Raw genomic sequence first — 21,348 nt, 5'->3', positions numbered from 1 at the left:
ATAATCATACCATAAACGCACACTCTTAAACTTGGAGGAGAGCGGTCAACTTCAGGCTGTGGCCACTTCACACCTTTGGAAAGAGGCCTCTGTACCAACTGAATAACAGGCTGGATAGGCTGAAGAGCTGGTACTGACAGGTAGCAATGATAAATCATCCTTTAGATTGTGATCTACTGGACTAAAACACACTCCAAACTTTTATCTCTAGCAAAACCTCAAAATCTGATACAGAAAAATCCTTGTTCTGGCTGAAAATCTAACTTCAGTCACTTTATTGGCAAAGTCGTATACGTAAAAACTGTAGATACAAGTCTGTCTCGCACAAACACATTACAAAACTAAATGGCTGGACTAAATGTATATAAATTATTCTTTATGTATTACAGTATGTAAGTTAAAAGTGCAAATGTATTGTACTGATAAACTATGACAGATTTCAGTACTCCATATGCTTCATTAAATATGTAACATCCAACACAATAACCTCAGTTTACACAACACTATTAATTCATATTGGTGAAGATACAAACTGTACATACATTTATATAGAAACTGTTGTGCACTCACTCAGAATGGCTTTGCTCTTGTATATAAGTAGACTGTTCCTTACCATTTGCATTCTGGGGATAAAGTGGTTGGTAATCAAAAATATTCAGCATTTTTATTTTTGACTTTATTTCTGTGTAATACCTGTAACACTGAAATAAAATAAAATAATTTATATACTAGTATACAGTAGTCCATAATAGAAAAATTGAAAATTTATAACACTGCATACTAACTGCAGATCCAACAGAACGCTTTTCATTATATAATATATTTACGTTAAAGTTATATTCACCAATAAATCATTCCTATATGGCAACCCACATTTATCTGAACATAAGACATGGTCTTTTCCATAATCTGTTAACTGAAAAATAAGGGAATATATAATTATGAATAAGAACAAATACAAAACTAGGAGAAATATTTGTATCACTAATCATACAAAGCACTCAACATTCTTAGTACAGTGATGCTATCTATACTACAAAGAGGATGTCCTTTCTTTCATATATTTTCACTGTATGACAAGGTATGGTAGTAACTGAGCAGGACGCGAGCACTCGGTAGAACGTAGTGTTACTTAACAGTGCCTGCCAGACACAATAGGAAGTGGATACTATTTGATGGTGACAGAAGCAGTATGTGTGACTTAGCTAGCACTTATTAACTCAATCATGTGGAAAAGAGAGGATCTGCATAGACATAAGTTTCTAAATCAGTGCACTGTAATTATGACTCAAATTTTGAATTAAAGGTGCTGGTGGATGTCATAAAGAAGCATGCAATTTCAGCATAACACAAGCAATTTAAGCTGATATTTTATCTTCATTATTATAGTGAAGAGGAAATATCTGCTTAAATTTGTTTATTCTTTAAGAAAAGCATCTTGTGGAAATGTTTTTCTGCAAATTAAAGGTCTTCAGATCAGAGACTTATCTTACACAGTATACATATGGTAGTAATGGAATCCTTCCATAAGAAGCATTGCTTTGAAGGAAGTACATCAGATAACAGTGAAGGAATATTCTCATTTTTTCATATTCCACAGAGGATTTGTGTATGATACACAAAGGATCAGTCTTGTAGTTTTAAACAACCATCAATCGAGGTGCAATGTTCATTGCCATTAATTCCTGGAATAGCAACTTGGCAGCATACGGTAACTTCACTTGAGAGATCTGAAAGGTAAGATATACAATCAATAAATTATCTTGGTCTAAAAACTACTGAAGTATCCCCATATTAAAACTAAAGGTCACATATATCGGTGATAACTGTAGAATCAGATCAATGTAAATCAAATTCTAATAATGTCAATACTGGAAAAGACCAATTAAATATTTTGAGGAACAAATCCAAAGTGAAGGGCATTAAAAAAACACAAACACCTCCCATCCACAAACTTTGCATTTGCTGAGAAACCAACCACACGATGAAATCAACTGATTTCTGCATATGAACTAGAAAAGAATCAGTTTTCAGATTCCTAATCTTAAGAGGAAACTTGCCACTGATCTTAAAATACAAACAACCTTTTTAATGTCTTATTATGTCATAGTAACTTCTCCCAAAATGTTTAAAATCCACTTACATCTTCAGAGACATTATTTCAAGATATACATGCTACTTCCTTTACACATTATACTAATAACAACAGGACAAGAGACAATGTCACATACCTTCCAAAGATCAAGACCTGAAACACCGAATTCTTCAAACCAACAACTGTTAATGACTGTGATATATTTATAATGTAACTGTAATAACTGTTAATGTTATTATGCAACTTTATCTTAGAGTACAGATTCTGAAAATCTCTCCATGAAAAGCATTAGTGTAACGATCACAGGTGAAGAGGCTTGTTGTAGCTTATGAAAGCTTACCTGTGTTTTATTCTTACACCCTTTGCATTCAAAGGTGTTATTGCGGAGGTTGGCTATTGCTATCAGGCCACAGAAGTTGCATACATGGATTCTGTAAGGGTCAGATACTTCAAACAACCTCTCCCGTAAGAATTGCGCTGCTCCATGTGCAATCTGACAATCTCTTTCCATCTCACCAAAACGCAGACCACCATCCCTAGGGAATGTTTACACATCAAGATTACAACATTCTAAACTGTAATACATACCACAGTAGCCATCATCAAATTGCATGGACTGCACCTCCCCCTACTACATTGTTTTAAGTGAACAACAGTGCTGCTAGCTTAGCTAGACAAGTTCTGAAGTGTCCTATATGCCTGGGTTCCACTGTGTTGCAATGTATGAATTTGTTGCAACCTTCATTACCGTCATCAACATCATAGTACAGGATCTTCCCAGAGTAGTTGATAGGTAATCAGTCTGTCAAGAAATTTCCTATTTTCATGTAACAAAAAAAGTTCATCAACATGTTAAAAAAAAACACCAGTGAAACCCACCCTGAAACAATTAAATCCAGTTAAATTATAACAACCTATTTCTTTAAGCCTCATTTCAATATTATCCTCCCATTTTCATATGTAGGTCTCCTAAACGGTCTCTTCCCTTAATCTCTCCTAACCAAAATTATGTTTGCATTCTGGTTTCCCTAATGCATTACATTTATCCACACATATTATCATTCTCAGTTTAATTGCACTAGCATTATTACATATGCAGAGCATAAAAACAAATGTTGATCCTGCTTCTGGGTGCTGGAATCCTGCAGAACTGGGCTGTGTTGTCAGCATTTCAGAGCAATATACCAACTCGATCTTCAGGGATGAAGTGAGGAGTGATGTAACAGGTGATTTTTATATGAACACCATCTCCTGTTCTGAGGACCAGCTATCTGACTGCAGGTTAAAATATTTTCCTAAATGCCTGTTTTTCTTGAAAAGTGTCCAGACACAGTCTGGACAACATATCTTGTCTAATTTCTTACCTTGCTCTTCCTTCCATTGGTTGTCGCACCAAAATCTGTAAAGGCCCTCTTGCTCGGCTATGGATCTTGTCATCAACCATATGCTTCAATCTTTGGTAGTATGTTGGCCCTAAGAAAATTTGGGCATTTATCTTACGACCTGTGTGTCCATTATACATCACTTCATTTCCACGCAGTTGGTACCCATACTCCTGAAGGAGTGTAGAGATCTTCTGCACATTCACAGCATCATTGAAAGGAGTTGCATCACCAATTTCTCCTTTATTTGAAGACACCTGGCAGGGATCAAAACACAGAAATAATGACAAAGTGACATTTCTTTAAACAACTGAAGGAGTAACTTTAAGGAACAGAAAGATAAATTATGTAAGAAAACAGGCTGAATGTAAAATACATTTTTCATTTTAAGCAAGGGAAGGCTTTTTAAATTATGAAAAAAGTATTCACAAACCATGTTTAAAATACAAAGGAACAACATTCTATCATTCCATTCTTTATTAGCTCTGTCAACAACAAATCCACATCTGCAACAAATGAACATTAAGACTACATGCAAATCTTGAGTATTCCAAAAGGACATCTTTACACTCCTGTATATGTCAATATAAAACTTCAGTCCTGAAACAGATTTTTCATTTAGCTGAGCTACAGGGCCTATTCAACTAGACTCACCTTCCCCTGGAGACATTCAATCAAGTGACCAATGGTCATACGAGAAGGAATGGCATGAGGATTGATGATAATGTCTGGAGTTAGGCCTTCACATGTAAAAGGCATATCCTGGAAGAGAACAGATGTTTATTGATGAATATGTGACACCAAGAAAGGTAAAGAATTCCAGCACAGGTATAGCCCAATTCACACAGCAATTACATTCCTGGAAAACAACATGAAATGTGAAATCACATAAGTCAGAAGCTGTATCTAAAAAAAAAGACTCGATCTGTATGGTCTGAAGCTTTCGCAGTGACTAAGTATAATGAATTATTCTCAAGCTACCAGCCATGTCAAGTGGTTTAATGGAGAAAACAGTGTTTTCTCCATTAAACTACCTAACACAGCTGGAGGAGGAGGAGAAGAAGAATAGCCAGGATCTAAGTCAAGATTCAAACTGTTAACTACCTGAATACAATACAAGAGTGTTAATCCCTAAATCTTAACATTTGGTACAAAGAAACATAGTACTAGAGAGTGATCATAATTCTTATGATACCACATTCAACTACAAAGATGTAACAGATTAGCAAATAACTCCTTTCTGTTTTCAACTTTGCATATAACTATTCCACTACATTGTGTATTTCCAGTTAAATAATAATTATTTAACAACATATTCCACTTAGAGGTTATGAATCATTATATTATATCGACAGATGATTGTGCAGTAACAGCCTACTTCAAGGTACTATTCTTGTAGTTGCCCCGAAAGACCGCACAAAATAATGAAATCCCTCAGCTAGGATAGCTAGTAGCCAACTTAGACTATAAATGGGTACCTCCCACATATATTAACAGTGCTACTGTTACATCAACCTGCTCGGTGCAAAATATGGAAATAAGGTTTTGATGTTACTAACCTCTTGCCTGTACTGGATACCACATGTACCCTTTTGACCATGCCTGGAAGCAAACTTGTCTCCAATCTGAGGGATTCGAACTGAACGAACACGAATTTTGCAGAACTTGTAGCCCTCAGAGTTCAGTGTCAGCATCACTTGGTCCACAATTCCTGTTTCACTGTTACGCAGGAATGTACTAGCATCTCGTTTTGTGAATCGTTTTGTTGTGCCTTCCAACTGAAAAATCCACAAATATGAATACAGGAGGGATGGAGGTAAAGCTCCACACATTCTTAAGTTCAGCAATGGATAGGAGTGCTCAATCACCAATAAATGAGCCCAGTATTTACTGAGCGGGCAGTGAGATGTGAAAGTTATTATAGATATGATGGATAGAAAAATGACAAATGTACCCTCAGGAATCCTACTCTGGCTACCCAGCACAGTCAACCATTTTTACACATGCTTTATCTTTAGCTCTTAGATGACATAATTTCTCACTATTCACTTTCAGAGATGAAGTTAGTGGGGTAACTCACTTCTCCTCATCCTTACTAATTTAATGTTTTGCATAACTGTTCAATAAATGTATCCCCTAGACTTGTGGACAAGAAGCGGCAGTCTAGCGCAAAAAATTATAATCCGCAACAGCTCTTATGTCATGTCCATATGCAGTCTCAATATTCAGTCCCCAGATAATTGGTCTTACTACATACAACATGCCACTGTTCCACAGCCAGAACCATGTATGAGTATACAAATTCATACCTCATCTTCATTGTCTGGAAGAGTGATGGTCTTCCCAATAACAACATCATCGCCTGAAACTCTTATACCTGGTGAGATTATTCCATCATCATCAAGCTTATCATACAGAGCATTTCTCATGCCCTGTAATGAAATGAAATAACCAAATTAATCCTTTTCTCATTACCAACATGTTCTATAAATAAATAATGCATAAAAGAATTGATAGAATAATAATATTAAACTAGATTTAACAGAAATAGATTATAAAAGTTTTAAGTTTCTCAGCTGGTAAAGATGAGGTTTTGGGTTCTATAATAGAGAATCTTTTGATCAGATATCTACAGCCTGAGACCCTGCTCAATAAATTTAGTCAGTTAGTTAACAATATTAGTTGGAAAGAACAATATCTAAATTACATGCACCACATGTAAAAAGAAAGTTTAAAAGCAAAGTGGGAAACTATTCAAACCAAAACAAAGAAAATACGCTTTATAAATTAATCTAAAAGCACCAGTCCTTGAAGCAAAATTAAAATTATGTTAAGACAAACATGCCAATGAGACCACTCATATATACAGTGTATACACAAAAGAATGATGCAACTGTGACTGGTGACTCATTTTTGGACATGTTGGAAAGCTGGTTGTTACCACAACTGAACACCAATTATGACGATTACATTCTACAACTGGACGGAGCTCCCCCCCATTTTCACAGGAATGTACGAGTGCTTCTCAATCGTGTTCTTCCACAGCGCTGGATTGGATGAGTTTGATTACCGTGTGGATGTGTGTCGTGTGACCCAGGGTGCACACATTGAAGGAAGAGGAGAATTGAGGAGGCCATGGACCGAATACGGACCGGAGAGTCATAGAAGAAGTGTCTTATGAGAAAACTATGATAATACCTTAATAATCTAATCTGTGTCATTCTCATTCATAATGCCAAAGATCTGTGGTTATCCCATAAGCTTCCAGTGACTACTTATTACATGTTAATATGCTTTGAAAACTCTACAAAATATGAGAGTATATTAATATTTAATAGCATTCTATAGACTGCAAAAACAAATACAAATTTAACAATTCCCATACAAATTATTATATTTGATGCTACCAATGATGATGGCAGAAAAGCCAAAAAAATATCAAATAATAATAGAAGAATTTTACAACAAATCACCTCATATGACCTATGAGTAAAACTGAGTTTTCATCTGATGAATTATGAAATATGTGTATATGTATTATAACTATCAACTTCCTGTACAGGGTCTTCTTTCAAAAGCAAATAGTTACTCAGTTGGTTAACGAGTTCCCTGGAACATTGACTCATCACTCTGTTCACAAAAAGCCAATGAATGTGGATATCATCGAAAACAAACTACTACAAACCTGGCATGTGGCCCTAGTAGGTTTCTCAAACTGTTCCTCTTGATCACCAATCCGCTTCGATTCTGCATCCTTATATGAACGGAAAAATACAGATCTGGAGAAAAGCAAATGTTGGTAATATGACAACATGAACAGAGATCCCAGGTTCAAGTCAAAAGTCATCATCAATGGGTAACAATGGTAAAACTTAATGGTTGGCTGACTAACATATTCCATGACGCAGGATCTTTCAACAAATGAATCTTTAGTTACAATGTTATTTTAAGATAACATATGTATACATAGTATTTTAGACAGTATAAACATACAGCTATTTAAAAATCTTTGAATGAAAAAATTTTACCATGAGGCTCTCTGACTTGCGGTCACCTTGCAGGATCCCACCTGGTCCCAAGTACACATAACTGTCCACTTTTGCTTTAGGATGTTAGCATTACAAATTTTCTACTACTGATCTAATGGTATACTGTAGTTTTACTACATAACAACTGACTTCAGATCCTTCTAGGTTGAAGGTTATCAGGGAACTCAGCCTCACCTGAAGAAACCTCTTTCAACAGCAGAAGCATTCATGATGACACTGTCTTCTTGATTATACCCTGTGTAGCAGAGAATGGCTACAATGGAGTTGATACCAGCGGGTAACTCTCGGAAACGCAAGTATTCCATGGATCGTGTCGTGACCAATGGTTTGTGTGGATAATACAGTACATGTGCCAGTGTGTCCATTCTCACATGGAAATTGGTGATATACACACCCATAGCTTGTTTTCCCATAGCACTCTGTAAATAAGAACACAAAAATTTAACTGTTAGTCAGTACAGAATGACCACTGTTAGCTGTGTGGTAGTAATGAAAATCACATGACAAGAGTTTAATCAATCATTGTCAGTCAGTCTTCGATATTTATGTTACCTGCTTTTTCTAGTACCTTTCACATCTCAACACAATTTTCAGAGAAAATAAAGTTATTTGAATGGTTGCTGATGAATGACTCTTGGGTTGTAACACTATGTGGACTTGATAGGTGTCCACCAATGGCTGTCATAACCTCATATATAACAGTTGTTTCATATTAGTGGTCTTATTTTGTTCATAGAAGTGGAAGATAAATGACCCCAAGTGTAAGATTTTCAACAGATAAAAGGACCATGCTATGACGGTATATAGGAAGTGTGTAGATAACCTCCAGCACTCTTAACCTCAGCACTAGATGTTCATCACTGGCATTATACATTTACTTTCACGACTCATCATTTCTCAAAACAGCAATAAGAAATTTTCAAGAACAGTACAAAAAGTCAAAAGTGACCAGTTTCAACATGTTTTTATGTTTCATATCAATGCGGGATTTCTCCTTTTCTGCGTATCATCAACAAAACACAGTACCGAAATGTCCTTTCACTTATTCAGTGACTGAAATTACTTATATTGTTTCAAACATTCACACAAAATTTCCACTTAATCCTCTGTTGCACCATTTAAATGTGCTGTATCCTGAACCCTTCATACCATTTAATGTAAATGTCCTTTATACATTACATATTACTATTTTAAGTGCAGAAAAGGGTTAAACCTGAAGATGGTCATAGTAAACCTCTTGTTAATGAATGTAGCTGAAACAACTTTTTCTCCATGAAAGTAGCTATGGCAAATCAATACAAATTAGCTTTCTGAAAACTCCATTTAGGAACATTCTGACCAGTAACCACTTTGCTTCAAAGATTTTACTATTGAGGGAGTCTGAAGATTTCCATTTTGAGAGATGCTCATACACCATCTCTGAGATTTTCATAGCTGTGGTCATGGTCTTTTGGATTATGATACTGTGCAGTCTTGAAGATGATAACCAGCATTACGTAATGTCTCTGGGCTGTAAGTGTAATACAAGGAGTTAAAATGAAGAAGACCACAAATCCAGAACAACTGAACAATTATTATGACAGCTGGTAGATAGCAGAACCTACGCAAAAGTAGATACTGTAGCACAGCAGTGTTGAAGGAGCTCCAACAACAGACCCAGTGTAACAATGAACTGTTCAGAAATCACAGAGAATCATTCTCCATAACCGGTGATAATCATTTGCCTGTCCCTAATTCCTTTCTTTCCAAAGGGCTGGTTTTCTGGGGTATTGAATGAAGTGTGTGTGTGGAAGGGGGGGGGGTCCTTTCTTGGAGGTTTGCTTGTGACATAATGTCACTCTCTCAGGAGACGTCAACCTATCCAGGTAATTATTTGTTGCAACTTGTTCAACCCCTTGGAGGTCTGATGAAAATTATATTTTAAGTTCTTGTGTGTAACTGCTATTTCCCTTTGGTTTAATAGCATACTAGACCTCCATGAAGTATAGGGGCTGGGTCTATTAAAAATAGGGTGGGTGATTGAAAGTTGAATATATTTTAATTAAATTAGTTTGATTTCAAGAATATATTTGTTACAATTTATCTTGGCTAAACTGAGCTATGTGCTCATCCTTCCACTTCATTCTATATCAAATTATCTTGACCTGAACCTTCCCCTTCAACATTAAACATTCAACATTTAAGCTGGGGCAGTTCAACACGAAGTCAAGCTCGCATCAATGATGGGCTAGGAAGGGTTATGAACTGTACAACAAAAACATACTCATACCTGGTAAGTGTTCCTGGGGCTCTGATTATGATCTGGGAAAGGGATGATGGATGCACACACTCCCAAGATCATAGCTGGGTGAATTTCACAGTGTGTGTATGTGGTACAATATGCATATTCCTTGTCTTGCCTCAGATCATCTGGTGACATTGCAATCATTACTGTTTCCTCTTCTAGGGTGTCTATGTATTCCACTACACCACTAGCTACCAATACTTGCCACCTGCATTAAAATATCATTCAAGCAATTCTAAAGACAAATAATTTTCAGTCTACTTCCCTTATTTTATAAGGGAAGATCAGATTACAGTAACATTATATTCATATGTATGCTGTATGCCATCAGATCTGTACTTATCAATTCTATATTATCAGGATTACCAGCATGATGGCCATGCAAACCTAAGTAAAAGTGTGTTATTAATGCAAGTTAATGGAGGGTCCTAAAATGTGGTATAACAACATATCTGAAAAATATGCAACTTTTGTTCTGATTATATTTGTGTTGAATACAAAACAAAATGATGACCATAAAGAAACTACATTTAAATTGTAATTTGGTAGCACTAACTTTTAACATCAGCTAGGCATGTGAAATTTGGTATTGAGAGAGATCATAAATATATCTACAATTTCTACAGATGAATATGAACATACAGACAACAAACTTAAGTACAAACAATAACACAATCTTCATATTCAACTAAAACAAGAGTACTGATCATGGTTTTCATGACAACATGGTAAAATCTATACTGGCACAATGTACCAACAAATAAGCAGTTAACAGCAAAATATATGTGTATGTAAATGACGAGTTGAATGAAATATGAACAATCTAACTTTACTTCTGCTTAGATGCACATAGATTTACATCTTCTTGATCTTATGACAGCCACAAGTACTGCTGTATTTGGTTATTCAGTGTCATTAATTTTAGATTATAAACTGTAGAATTTTCAAGACATGGCACAAAACAGTCTACTTTTACATAGTCATGACACTGAGAAGTGTGTAGCTTGCAGCTCTCCTGTACAATCATATTTTTTCATGGCATAAAGAGGTTCTGGACCATTACTGAAAGTATATCATTGTTACATAAATGTTACCACTTCCACAACCTACAGCAGTTGCCAGACATTTTGTGCGCTGTCAGCACGGGGGCAAGCAGTGAAGAGAGGACTATGTCCATCAACATACATTTCAAAAACATGATCTCTTCCATTACCCCCATACTTCTAGCTGCATGTGGTACCAAGACTTGACTTCAAGAATAGTGGTGAAGCATGCCAAGGAAGACAGAACAGAGATATTCACAGAAGGATCATGAAATAATTAGAACAGTCAATATACAACGTCCGTGTTTTTGAATCAGCTACCACAGCATGCTGAAAACAGTGCAGCCGGGAACTAGGAAGCATAGATCGGATTTGGTGACTACGGTACACTTACCTACCCCTCCCTTCCTCAACTCTTACGGTCATAAAGCCAACGGGTAAGCAACACTATACCAGTAATCACAGTCATTGCTTAAATCACTTTCACCCACAAATAACATTCAATGGAATTTTTATGATGCAAAATTCACTGGACAGCTCATCTCGACTTGTTTTAAGTATTAAGTAAATAATCTATTCACATACATTATGACTGTCCCATTACTTAAATAGTATTTATATTTACAATTACTAATAATGAAACTGTACTCACCCATAATTGTTATATTCTCTTTCCTTCAGCATATCAATATGTCTTTTCTTCAGAAGCAAGTTACCCCCTTCCACAATTAACAAAGGCCTACATATCCGTCCTGCATCTGTATAGATTCTAATTTCACGATCCCGTATGTCTCGGATCATGGATACTTCACTTACAATAATATCCATCTGCCGTCGCAATTTACGCAAAGTTGCCATCAACTGTTCTGGGTCACGATGGATACCAACCTGAAAACAGTTTTATCATTTTTAAAATATTGGTACTTGGAAAAATAATAAAAAAAAAACACAAAATAATAGCACAGAACACTATTTAACAATAAAACAGAAGGACTAGCCTTCCAAATCAGAGTCACAATGTAAGGTCTCTCAATTTAAACACACTTTTATTTAAGGTTAATGATATAGTAGATAAGTCACATAGAATCGACGAGAACAGATATACATGGCAAAGAGCAAGAGGAGAGTCAAGGAGGTGCTGAAAAGAAGATTCTAAAACCAATACAGGTATTAAGACATTTAATTCAAAACCAAAAGATGTCACAATGAAAGTTTGTCATTCTTACGTATTCTGAAACTGAGATTGTAAGCATCCTTTTGAGAGGATGTACAGAACTATTAGTGGACAGAAACGTTTCTGCTACTGATAACATTGCATTTACCTTACTAAATTATATACTAACCCAGCAACCATTGACAAAGATTTTAGTGGCATCAGCGATTGCTGAAGGTGCTATTTCTTCCAAGTTTTCCATACTCCATTCTTCTAAGAACTCAAGGATTGGTGATGGTTGTGACCCAACAGAGATGTAAGCCATTAGGGCCAAGTTTTTCACTAAACCTGATGGGACAAGACAAACATTATGGGACAACAATAATAAGTACCTTAAATAAAATTTCAATATAAATGTGTTAATGGACATAAGTTTTAACTTGAAAGGAGATTGGTTATTGTGTTTTAGGACAACTGATGAGTATCCAGTGAGATAGAGTATGACAGTAAATCAGGGCTGGTGGAAGTGATCATTGCCTTTTAAGGACTATCCTGGAATCTGCCTGTAGGGAATAAGGAAATTATGAACAATTCAACCAGGATCAAAATTGTATATGAGTCACCTGCAATACTATTATGGTAACCTGCAAAACAACTTGAATATACAATTACCATCATAAGTTCCAAATCATTACGTCTAAACAACTAAATTCTTCCTGAGAAAATAGAAAGAAGCCACATTTGATGGTGCAGTAAGTTCAGGCTTAATGCCAGATTTCTTTAAATAATTCTTTAAAGATATTATAATTATTAATTTATTAAACTGCAACTGTTTTGGCCTGTACATTCCAGAAATTTGCTCTACTCTGATCTTCTGGCGACTGGATATCACAGTAATGACAAGTATTTTCATTCATTTTTGTTATTGGCAGCAATCAGAATTGAAACATGAACCCTTGAATGAACATCCTAGCAGTAGGCATAAAAACTGCACTAGCACATAAGACATTCCACATAAAGAGGAAGATAGAGAAGTATTGTGTCTGTATGTGCATGTGTGTGTGTGTGTGTGTGTGTGTGTGTGTGTCAGTATACTGACAACCAGTCATCTGTAAAAAGAAGTGTCATAATGGACAATCATCAACCACTGATGTACTTGTAAGAACAAGCTGTTTTAATACAAAGCTATTTCCATTCTTCTGAATCACCTTATAAGCACACTTTCAAGTACACATTGATGTCCTACTCTCTTTTAAATTTCATTAAACTTAGCCTTAATCTCCTTCTTGGTCATTCAACCAACATCCTCATGTCAGAGATGAGAAACACACGTCCATACTACCTTATCCTTAATTTTGTCAACAAAGAATAATGATGAATATAAATGCAGCATAAAAAGCCTTAAGTTACAATATATAGATTTATGAATATTAAGTAACTATTAATATGAACAGAATACCTCTAAGAAATCAAGTTGCCAGTATGCAAAATTAAAATTAGTGAAAATCATACTAACCTACAGCAGCACCCTCTGGTGTCTCGGCAGGGCAGATCATTCCCCACAGTGTGTTATGCAGTTGCCGAGGTTTCGCTAGTTTGCCATCACGACCTATCGGTGAGTTCACTCGCCTGAGATGTGATAATGTTGAAGCAAATGTCAAGCGGTTCAACACCTGCAAAATTAAGTGTTCGTGGCTTACAAAATATCATCCCCTGTAAGAACTCCCTATCATGTACAAAGTTGAAGAGCTCAGAAAACAAATTCTTCTATATCATATATATACTGGGGACTATAAAACAACATTTACAGCAATCAATTTTATTGAAGTTGAATCAACTACAAGACAGCATCTTTGTACTCACCACCATGACAACATCAAATCCTATTTAATATTGTGCTAATCTGTCACCGCCTGTACTCTCTTACCTGAGATACTCCAGCACGGGCCTGATGCGCTTTCTTCTGATCTCCCCAGTTGCCAGTGGCCAATGAATATCGCAAACCATCTGTTATAATCTTTGTTTTTATTGCCAGTTCCAAGTTGAAATCTTTCCCACGGTCAATAAATTTCTGGGCATATAAGCGCACTTCTTTCATTAGATTCTTAAACAAACTGGAAAAGACATACATAATGCCACTTACATTACAATCTCTTTAACAAAGACTAAATATCCATCCAGTTATTATGAGGATAATTCATCATGAATAACATTTAAATTTGGAGTATACAGATTTTCTGAATACATTCTTTGAGATTATGAATCCCTCATTACTCTTGATGTTGATTTACTGAATACAAAAATTATTGCTGCAAAACCTATTAACAGTAATTATAATATATTACATAGCCACAAATTACTTTCCCTTATAATTGATTACATATACACATCAACAAATATTTCAAACCAAAGTTTTGGATTTTAATGAGAACCAATACTTCATATGATGAGTCATGTTTGAAAAAATGTAAAGTTTAAGATTTATGTAAAGTAGAAGACACATTGGATATACAGTATCCAGTATAAGCAAAATTTCAGAGACATTCACCAAGAAGATTCAGAGAGTAAACGGATGGGTACGAATGACACCCTCACATTCCATTTATCTTATCACTTCAAGCAAGCAGCATGTAAAAATTATGTTTATCACATTTTAAAATTAAAATAAATTCAATGACATTTTTTGGAATCTTACGATTATTCAGGTTATACTAAGACTGCAGAAATAAAAACCATGGGTGGAAGAAATGGTGCTTGAATCTTCCCTCTTGCCACTTACTGGAATATTCATTCCACTCAAGCCTCCTCTGGTTATATCAGCCAGCCAAAGCATTTATTGCTTGTGAAGGTTAACACTACAATCATTACAGCAAAAAGAATAGACTGGTGTGAAAAACTTGACAGGGAAGTGTAAAAGCTTGAAGGGTATGTGGAGCGATCAAGCCATGGGAATTCTTTTTGCTGCCACAGCATAGATTGTTGAATTAATTATTCCTTTAACAATTAATTGGTTAAAATGCACAAATCAAGAACACACAACTTTGAAAAGTAAAATAAACTGTTCACAAAATATATGCCACCAAGCTCTTTGCATATATTCTTTCTGTTACAACCTAAGTTAGTAATTATAACATAGGTTCTCGGGTCAACAACTCTGTAATTAATTCAATTAAAATTAAATCTGTAAACAAGCAACAGACATGACTAATCTGTACGTACCCTCTGAATAGAAAAGCAAGCAGAGGACCAGCTAGATCTAATCGCTTATTTCCATAGTGATCTCGATCATCAAGCTCCCGACGACCCAATGCAGCCAACAGTAGTCGATGAACCATATACCTAATTAAGTAAAACAGTCTTTCAATTACCCCCTCAATTTAATTGCAAAAGATGAATTTTGAAATGTGTTATACCTGCTGTCATGCACGAGGTACGAACCATACTACCATGACCTCAGGCACAAAACAAAAGACAAAATTATCACACAATTCTACTGGGGAAGAGCCACTGGCATCCACTGAGTAGGAGACAGAATATGCCCCTGAGCTGGTCTGATTATAGTAATATAAAAACAATTGTTTCCTCTGTACCTAACCATCATGCCATGAAGGCATACAGTAGGTGAGAAGGCAAAGCTCCATGCATTAACCCCAGCACTACATGAGGGTATATAGTAGACTGGGTAGATTCCAGAGGTGGTCCACATGTGAAAACATTTATGCCACCTACAGGAATCAAATCCCAGTCAGACATCCTACAGCAATTCATGTTACATAGGAAAACTCAAACATTCCTATCCATACCTGGAGTAGAACCCGTTACCTGGTCTACAACTAGTTTCTTAACTGACTAGGACATAAAATATTGATATTACGTCAGTATTTACCTATAGTATACAAACACAGAATTAACATTTTGTAATACACAAAATGAGGAAATAGAATTATATGCCTCACCCTAAAAAATAAGCTTTTTTGGTTTCACAGAAATCTGACACCCCCACATGAGGCAACATTTCCTTTTGCAGAATTTCCCGAGCATATTTTATACGTTTGTCCTTGGTAACACCAGGACGGGCACCTCTAGCACCAATAAAGTTGAGAGCCACATTCTGTTCTTGAATCACAAATGCTTCGTCTAAGGATGGCTTCACCTGCAACAATGTTTCAGAACTGGCAACAGAGGGTACACTTGTTAAATTCACATACACAAACAAATATATAATATAAATGTGTGTATGTGTGGTATTTTAAATAATTAAGTGATACAATAAAGAAGGTATCAATTTAGACAAATTTTTACAAATAATAATGATTTAATAGTAAAAGAAGTAAATACATTTATAACTTAAAGAAACATCTTACAGGAAAAGCTAAGACAGAAATATAAATTAGACAGGCAGCAAGAAATCGGGAGTTAGATGCTTAAAGAAGTTACAATAGTTTGGGTGTTAAAATAGTTGCAATAGTTTGAGTGTTAAAAAAAAGGAACATTAGAAAAATAAGTTGCGAAATTCTGGCACTACAAATTAAAGACAAAATAACAAATGATGCTCCCAAACACAGAATACTTACTCAAGAGATTTAAAGGTATGGACCAAAAGAATGCATTTTGAAAATGTGATTACTCCTTTGTTATAGCACACCTTTCCAACCTACTTCTGTATTGTTTATGGAAATAGCTGGTAGTCACACTTAAGAATCCTTATTCTAAAGTCCCTTTTTCTCTCACTACGAATGAGGACCTTACCATTTCCATCATTTCTGGATCATCAAAGTCATATATAATGTGTTCCAAGATGTCTCTATCAGCCACAAAACCAAGAGCTCTGAACACAATCATGATGGGAATTTCTTGCCTGATGTATGGTAAAATGGCTATAATACGTTGTCCAATAGCTGACTTTTTTATACTCTGAAAAAAATGAGTACAGTACTTATTAAACATTTTATAGATCCCATCATTTAAAAGAAGTACTCACATGGTTCTTGTATGTATATTTTTAAGCTTTATGCAATGGGAACAAGTCAACATTAAGGGCAGACAAAACTTAAGAAATGCTTGCTACCATTCAGTTCAGAATCTTTAGTCTTCCTGTTTGCTATCTAAATGCAAACAGATTAAAATATCCAATATCATAATTTTACCATTACTGTGTATAGGTGTAAAACTTGGTCCCTCTAATTAAGGGAAGAAAATTTGATTGTTGGTCTTTGACAAAACAATGCTGAGAATATGTCGACCTAAGAGAGAAGAGATTAGCAAAGCTTGCAGTATGTATGGGGGAGATGAGAAATAAGAATGTTACATGGTTAACAAGAAGAGAATAGATTATTTGTGAGACCTGGGCATAGATGAGAGAATAATACTGAAATGGACTGTACACTATTAGTGTGATGTCAGAGAGGATTCATTTTACTACAGGACCAATGGCAGGATCTTGTGAACACAGTAATAAAATTTTAGATTTCATAAAATACATGGAACTTATTGATTACTTCAGTATCTATTAGTTTCTTAAGTAGGCCTCTGCTCCACGGAGTTAATTAGTTATACTGTACCTGACCACCTCTAGCCATCATGTTAACCCAAAGAGTAGAAGTTGGGCGTGAAGAATGCTCAAGACAGGATCGTATCTCAGCTTTGAAAGCAAATTTTCCATCTTTCATACTGAAAACGTACACTGTATTAGTTGCCATCTTCTCCTGCGCAATCAGCACCTGAAACAGCAAAAATTAAAAAATTTCTATACATTCTAATATGCCTTATTTATGAAAGCTTAACCTGTCACTGAGCATAAGTGACACCTTTTTCATGGTAAGAAAATTAGAGTATATGTTACAGATATGATATGACCTGCATATACGTCATATATCTATTTCTGAACTCAAACTTTGGAATTAAAAAAAACAGAAAGAAAAAATGTACTGATTATATGCCATAGGGGAACTGCCAGATATCACTAGCGTATTAAATTTAAGAACTAATACACCAGGCAACCAGTGCAGTTCTAAAACATGAAAAGGTTTCCAAAGTACAGAACCAAGAATCTTATGTAACAAAGAAATCCAAACTGTCAACTTTGGTCCAAAATTTTACACTATATGTCATGTAATAGACAAAATGCCATGTGCATACCTGAATGCAATGAATGTTAGATTACATACCTTCTCAGAACCATTAATAATGAAATATCCACCTGGATCAAGTGGACATTCATTCAATTCTGTAAGATCTCGATCTGTAAGCCCATTTAGCAGACAATATGTAGACCTCAACATGATTGGAATCTTTCCTACAGGAAAATTAAAAATAATAGACGAATTAGTAATAAGTATTTCTTATATTACATAACAATTAGGTACTTAAGAATAAACAACACATTTGTTACTCCAACTCTGACAAAGTCATTACACACACAAACAAAAATTTCCTATGCAATTTTCCAAAAGCAAATGGTGGTAAAGTGGTGTATTCAAACACTCTGAGGACCATTAATCCTGCAGGAAAGATAACAATTGGAAGACCTAGGCATATATGGGAGAATAATACTAAAACTGGTTTTTAGGAAAACAGTTTAAGTATATGAATTGGATTCATCAGGCTCCATAATGTTAGTTATGTTAGTTGAGGATCATCAATGCATTAATGTATTCTCAATTCCTTTCAGACATCAATGACAAAACTTTCACTGTCAACAACAGATAAGCTGTTTTTAACAACTGAGCTGTGTAATCTGTATTAGTTCCAATATTTCCTGTCTAAATGACATATAAGAACAGGCATGTAAGAATAAAGTTTAGTGACATCATGATGGTGAACTGTGGGAGATTTCTAGTTACATGAATGTTAAAGTAAATTATTAATTACTTGCAAAGAGTGATTCTAATCACATCATGTAGTTAAGAGAAGACAAGCTAGTGCTAATGTTCTTTAGACATTCCTACACCCCCAGTTCTATCATTCAAGTATGTGAATTAGTTCAGGAGTTATATGTTACTTGTGGAAAGTTGTCTTCCAGAAAGTATCTTGGAGCTACAGGTAGGATGAGCAATTAGGCAGGTCTTCCCCAAAAACACTTATATAGATACCATATTTCTTTTTTAAGAAACACCAAGCACTTGTTTTCCAAAACTTCTCTGAAAATAAGTTCTGTACAGTATTCAAGGACTATGTGCTGCAACACTTTGAAATCTATGCTGAAATCAATGTGGCCATAATTTGATCTTAAAATAATGATGTACAGTGTACAACACATCAGATCTTAAAATAATACAGTACAATGTGTAACACATCAGATACTTCAGACAATGTTAAAATATAACCTAAGTTTGACATTATGTTTAGAACAAGCCACATGCATAATAAAACTTCCAAAGCTGAGAATATGAGAATACTCAAACACTCAAGCAGAAGCAACTTTCTTCAAGATATTACAACCATATATGGGTACACAATGACACACTAACCTATAAATGTCTTCTGATGTTGAGTTTCTATAGGTTCTTCTCCATCTTTAAGAATTGTTTTTGTAATATCAACATAGAGTGGAGCTGAGTATGTTAGGTTTCGAAGACGGGCCTCATTTGGCATCATTGGTGATGGGGCACCATCTTTTTCCCAGTGTGTAGGCTTAGACAAATAAATCTGTTCAAACTTCAACAGATATCGAGGCTGCAAATGAACCAGATCTGAGTAAAATCCATTATAAACTATACAAAAGTTCAGCAACATTGACTTAAGCCAACTATGAGATGCATGGCCACCTGATCACTTATTGCAACATGCAGGCTAAACAGAATTGTTAGATCAGCTGTAGAGGTTAATATCAAATGGAAAGTGAGGGGAATCACACCTGGGAAACTGGAAAAGACTGGGAAGTTTGCATTTGTGGCCTATTTCAAAGTAATGGAAGGTCTGAAACAAGTCAATAGGGTTACTACAAGAAAATCCAGACAAGGCACAGAAAATGAGTTATATTTCAGGAGTCCCCTAAAAAAACATGTTGAAACATTAACAAGGACAATCATGTCATTCAACTGCATGACAATAGTGGAGTTACATTTGTTCATAGTGTCATACCAATACCACAATTCACCCCGAGATAGAGAGAAATAAACATACAGGATTTTCAATTTCACCAGATGTATGCTGGGCCTCAGCCTGAAGATCAATCTGTGGTGAATCTTCAACAATACGCTGGACTGACATTTGTATAAACTCATCAAATGAATCCAGTTGTTGTCGCACCAAACCTTTCTCATCAAAGTAGGCATTGATAACAATCCAACAAGCTTCTTGCCACAATTCAGAAGATATCTCTTCAGCATCATCTTCTTCATACTGATCTGTAAGAAGCCATGGTGAAAATATTAAAACAATAAATATAATACAATGGCCATAAAGTGGAAACATCTTAGAAAGCTGAAACGGCGAGTGAAAAGAATTAGCACAAAGGACTTATACAGGTTATGAATATTAAACAGTCCTCTACTTATTTATTTGGCCTGATTTATCAGACGACACGAAGTCTGCTGAGTGAAGAAGATAATGCAGATGAATATGAGAGGTGGATTAAGAAGAATGTGGAAGTGGTCGTGGCTTGTATATGATTAAATATGAGGGAAAGTAAATTAACAGAAGACTGTCAGGGCAGACTTCTAGATATGATTTGGAGATGGAACCTACGGTATACAAAACAATACACCACGATGTTCGGTATATAATGACAGATTACATGGATTATTCGCCACATGCGTGAGCAAAACGGATATTATACACAATCTAAAAAACTCCTGGATACACCTTACCTTCGTCATCATACATTCTCTCAATTCACAATTGAAGAAATGAACGCTACTACACACCACCACTCACATCAAAACTATCTTCGAAACACATATACCACAGATAAAACCTACATATAACTGCGACTTGAAACGACCACATGCACAGATATACCAATATGATTACAAATTATTTTTAAATATGGCAAAGAAGTGAAATTAAATTGCACTTAGGACTGTTATATATCTATGTAAGAGAACAGACCTTACATGAATAAAACAACTGCAACTGAAAGAACTAAACTCATCTATTGCACACACACAAACACGACATATCGTTGATAAACACAAAGGCGATTTGTGTGGTGTAAGCCAGGTTGGTCCAACTTTCTTCCTCCCTCGGGTCAGAATAGTTTTCCTGTTGTCACTATTTTTGCGTTGTCCTTGTCTTTAATAATACTTATTCAGGAATAACAAATTATCATTGTATATGCTGAAATATAAATTGTATTTAAATGTCCACAAACTACTAAATTTGCTCCTAAAACAATTATTT

General features: G+C 35.4%; 1 protein-coding gene across 1 annotated transcript; it reads right to left on the bottom strand.

Moving 5' to 3' along the window:
- Positions 1–239: 239 nt before the first annotated feature.
- Polr2B (RNA polymerase II subunit RpII140) lies at positions 240–21,008 on the bottom strand. The gene is made up of 21 exons (XM_022068159.2): positions 20,817–21,008; positions 20,131–20,354; positions 19,476–19,680; positions 18,174–18,301; positions 17,568–17,726; positions 16,756–16,920; positions 15,963–16,159; positions 15,226–15,345; positions 13,934–14,120; positions 13,523–13,679; positions 12,197–12,354; positions 11,506–11,741; positions 9,796–10,018; positions 7,701–7,945; positions 7,163–7,256; positions 5,787–5,909; positions 5,037–5,255; positions 4,132–4,239; positions 3,460–3,734; positions 2,436–2,631; positions 240–1,730 (listed from the first exon to the last, which is right to left on the bottom strand). The coding sequence occupies exons 1-21, from the start codon at positions 20,830–20,832 to the stop codon at positions 1,641–1,643; spliced, it is 3,525 nt and encodes a 1,174-aa protein (XP_021923851.1). The 5' UTR covers positions 20,833–21,008; the 3' UTR covers positions 240–1,640.
- Between the last annotated feature and the right edge of the window lie 340 nt (positions 21,009–21,348).

The sequence above is a fragment of the Zootermopsis nevadensis genome, unplaced genomic scaffold (genome assembly GCF_977971745.1).
Source record: "Zootermopsis nevadensis isolate Lab colony 2312 unplaced genomic scaffold, Znev_1.0 Znev_ptg000017l, whole genome shotgun sequence".
NCBI classification, from domain to species: Eukaryota; Metazoa; Arthropoda; class Insecta; order Blattodea; family Termopsidae; genus Zootermopsis; species Zootermopsis nevadensis.
Note: the sequence above shows the minus strand (reverse complement) of the source record. Positions and strands in the feature narration are given on the sequence as shown.

Coding starts and splice junctions, on each gene's coding strand:
- Polr2B (XM_022068159.2), bottom strand. Junction 16,921..17,567: donor TGATGGCTAGAGGTGGTCAG/GTACAGTATAAC, acceptor CATTTTTTTCAG/AGTATAAAAAAGTCAGCTAT. Junction 4,240..5,036: donor GTATCCAGTACAGGCAAGAG/GTTAGTAACATC, acceptor GTTCTCTTCCAG/GATATGCCTTTTACATGTGA.